Below are 3,192 nucleotides of genomic sequence, written 5' to 3' on the forward strand. Positions count from 1 at the left end.
CCCGGGGCCAGGGACTGGGCAAGTGAGAGGGGGGCCCTGGGGGGGCACACGGAGGCTTCAAGTGAGCACTCAGGCTCCCTGTCAGGGTGAATGAGGGGCTTGGGGCGGGCCGGCCCAAGGGTGTCTGTGTGTGTCCCCTCCAGATGCACATGGTGCACATGAACACCCGCTACCAGAGTCTGGGGGAGGCCCGGGGCCATCCGGGAGGCCTGGCCGTGCTAGCCTTCTTCTTCAAGGTAGGGAGAAGCTTGGGGAGGGGGGCTGCTTCTGCTGCTCACTTGCACGAAGAGGGGAAGGGTGGGAGAAAAAGCAGGCTGGGAAATTGGGGGGGGGGAGACAGCCTATGTAAGGGGAGAGAGAGAGAGACAGAGACAGAGACACACACACACATACATACATAAAGAAGAGAAAGAAAGGAGGGGAAAAAGGAGAGAAAGAGACAGATGGGGCAGGCAGAGAGGGAGAGAGGAAGTGGAGAGAAAAGGGGGAAAGGAGAAAGATGGGGGAGGGAGACAGAGAGACAAAGAGACACCCACAGAGACAGACAGCTAAGAGACAGAGAGACTGAGAGGAGGGAAGAGAGGGAGGGAGGGCGACGGCCCCTGAATGAATGCCAGGGCCTGCAGCAGGACCGTTGCCATCGAGGCCCCCGGCCCCCTCCCCCGGCAGGTGCAGACTGAGGACAATGACAACTACCACACCATTGTGACTGGGCTGAAGAACATTTCTCACCAGGGTGAGGACTCTAGGGGGGACGGGGCAGGGAGCCAGGGGCCAGAAGTGGGGGATGGGGGTACTGGGGAGAGGGGGAGGCAGGGAGGGAAGGGGGGTGCCCTAGCACACCACGCGCCCTCCGTCTCCACCGTCCAGGACAATCGGTGGAACTGGCGTCCACCTTCCGCCTGGACAAGCTGCTGCCCGGCCGGGCCCGGCTCTCCCGCTACTACCGCTACCCCGGGTCTCTGACCACGCCAGCCTGTGACGAGGTCGTCCTCTGGACCGTCTTCGAGGAGCCCATCCCCATTGGCAGGGCTCAGGTGCGGCCCCTTCCCCCAGCCCTCACTCTCCTCTGGAGGCGGTCGGGGTCGCGGATCTGGTTCTCCAGCGCGGGGGTGGGGGGGCAGCGGGGATACCCCTGTGTCCGAGCTGAAGCGACTCTCTCCCTTCCTCCAGCTGGCCCAGTTTGTGTCCACGCTTCAGGCCAGTCCCCCGGGGGCTCACCCCGTCAGCATGATCAAGAACTTTCGCCCAGTGCAGCCCATTGGGGCCCGGAGGGTCCTGGCCTCCCGGGACGTCGCGGTCAGTGGAGCCCCAGCCTTCTCCCTCCCGACAGAGACGTGGGCCCTGCTCTGCCTGCTCCTCAGCATGGGGCTGGGCTCTGGGGGAACACTCTGACCCTCTGGCCCACGCTTTCCCCCCTCTCACTGCTCCTGGGGCTCCCCAGGTGCTCCCCATTGGGGTATCACCTAGGGGGGAAGAACCTGAGGCCAGAGAAGTGCTGGGGACCATCACCGGTGCATGCGGTGTGACCTTCGGGAAGTTACTTGGATTCTCTGAATCCCAACTTTCTCATCAATCAAATGGAAGACAGACACCGACCCTCTAGACACGACAGGCTTGCTGAACCTCAGACGCAGGGACGGGCACAAAAGGCTCGGGAGTTCGGCACTGGCTAGAGATGCGGTGAAACGGGCCGGGAAGGAGTCGGGAGCCGAGCCCAGAGCCGGGAGGCTGCTCAGGCGTCCCCCTCCGGGCCCCGGCATCCCGCCCTGGGACCAAGGCTGGCCTGCAAGGTTTCTGGCCCTTTTAGGTGCACACATTCCCAGGCTTGCAGGCTCCAAACTGGAAGAGATCTTTGGGATTATCCAGCTCCATCCTCACGTGGTATTGTTTTCAGGACCTTCCCAGCTCTGACATCCCCTGTTCTGTTTCCCCTCCCAGCTCTGACATCCCCTGTTCTAAGGTTCCCCTCCCAGCTCTGACATCCCCTGTTCTAAGGTTCCCCTCCCAGCTCTGACATCCCCTGTTCTAAGGTTCCCCTCCCACCTCTGACATCCCCTGTTCTAAGGTTCCCCTCCCAGCTCTGACATCCCCTGTTCTAAAGCCCCTCCCACCTCTGACATCCCCTGTTCTAAGTTTCCCCTCCCAGCTCTGACATCCCCTGTTCTAAAGCCGCTCCCACCTCTGACATCCCCTGTTCTAAGGTTCCCCTCCCACCTCTGACATCCCCTGTTCTAAGTTTCCCTCCCATCTCTGACAATCTGTTCTAGAGCTAATCACACCCCTCCTCTGGCACTTCTCCTGTGACTTCAGCTGTGGATCAGGGCTCCATCCTGAGCTCAGCCATCCCCGCCTCCCTTCTTCCCCAGTACCTCCTCACTTGCCCTCCTCTTCCTCACCCCGCCCCCTTCCCGGCCCCCCACGGCACCCCTTTAGGCACCAGAGGCTTGGTAAGTTAGCTCGGCCCTTCTGGGCGGGGACCCTCGGGCCGCCCGTTGCACTTCTGCACCCCGTGAGCTGCCAGAGCGCCAGCCTGGGCCGCATCTTGTCACCCTCCCATCCAGCGCAAACAGGGAAAAGAGGCCAGTTGTTAATAAACACCATTTATCAGCCGATGCCCTCTCACAGAGCAGCCTTCATTTTCAAGGATGGGGCGAGGGCACGTGAAATCCTCTGGGGTCATCCTGGGGGTCTGGGCGGCAGTCGGGGTCCAGGTGGCAGTGCCCGTGGAAGCTGAGAAGCTGGGTGGTGCCGGTGGCAAGCCGCTGAGCCGGGCGGTGCTGGCTCCTGGACGGCCTGGGGTCTCCGGGGTCCCCGGCACCGGCTGTTCCGTGGGCCCAGTGGCTCGGGGTGCGCCCGCTTCCCTCTGGCCCCGTCTCCAGTGCCAGGCGCAGCAGGAACTAAGCACAAGAGAATTCAGCCATGAGCCAGAGCCCACCTCGTCTCCTAGCCTCTGGAGGGCTTCCTGTGGGGGTGGCCTCGGCCGTCCCAGGCCCACCTGAAGAAGGACGTGGGGCAGACAGCCCCAGTCCCCTGACAGCAGTGCCATGGGGACTTGGGGAGGGGGGTTGGTGTGGCCCCTGAGCCTCAGGGGCCTGAGATTAGGGCAGGGAGGGCCACGGGGGCCCAAGGACTGGATGCCCTGAGCCAGCCTTCCTGACTCCCTTGGAAAGGTCCTGGAGGTCCCGGGAG

The 3,192-nt window shown here is 63.0% G+C and overlaps 1 protein-coding gene across 1 annotated transcript in view; it reads left to right on the forward strand.

Moving 5' to 3' along the window:
- Window positions 1–2,613, forward strand: part of LOC141557366 (carbonic anhydrase 15-like) — a 7,106-nt gene extending 4,493 nt beyond the window's left edge. The window contains 4 exon segments of the mRNA XM_074292906.1: window positions 144–236; window positions 670–736; window positions 871–1,037; window positions 1,174–2,613. Of these exon segments, the coding sequence (XP_074149007.1) occupies window positions 144–236; window positions 670–736; window positions 871–1,037; window positions 1,174–1,395 (549 nt within the window). The 3' untranslated portion in view covers window positions 1,396–2,613.
- Window positions 2,614–3,192: the final 579 nt, after the last annotated feature.

Source organism: Sminthopsis crassicaudata, chromosome 1, assembly GCF_048593235.1.
Source record: "Sminthopsis crassicaudata isolate SCR6 chromosome 1, ASM4859323v1, whole genome shotgun sequence".
NCBI classification, from domain to species: Eukaryota; Metazoa; Chordata; class Mammalia; order Dasyuromorphia; family Dasyuridae; genus Sminthopsis; species Sminthopsis crassicaudata.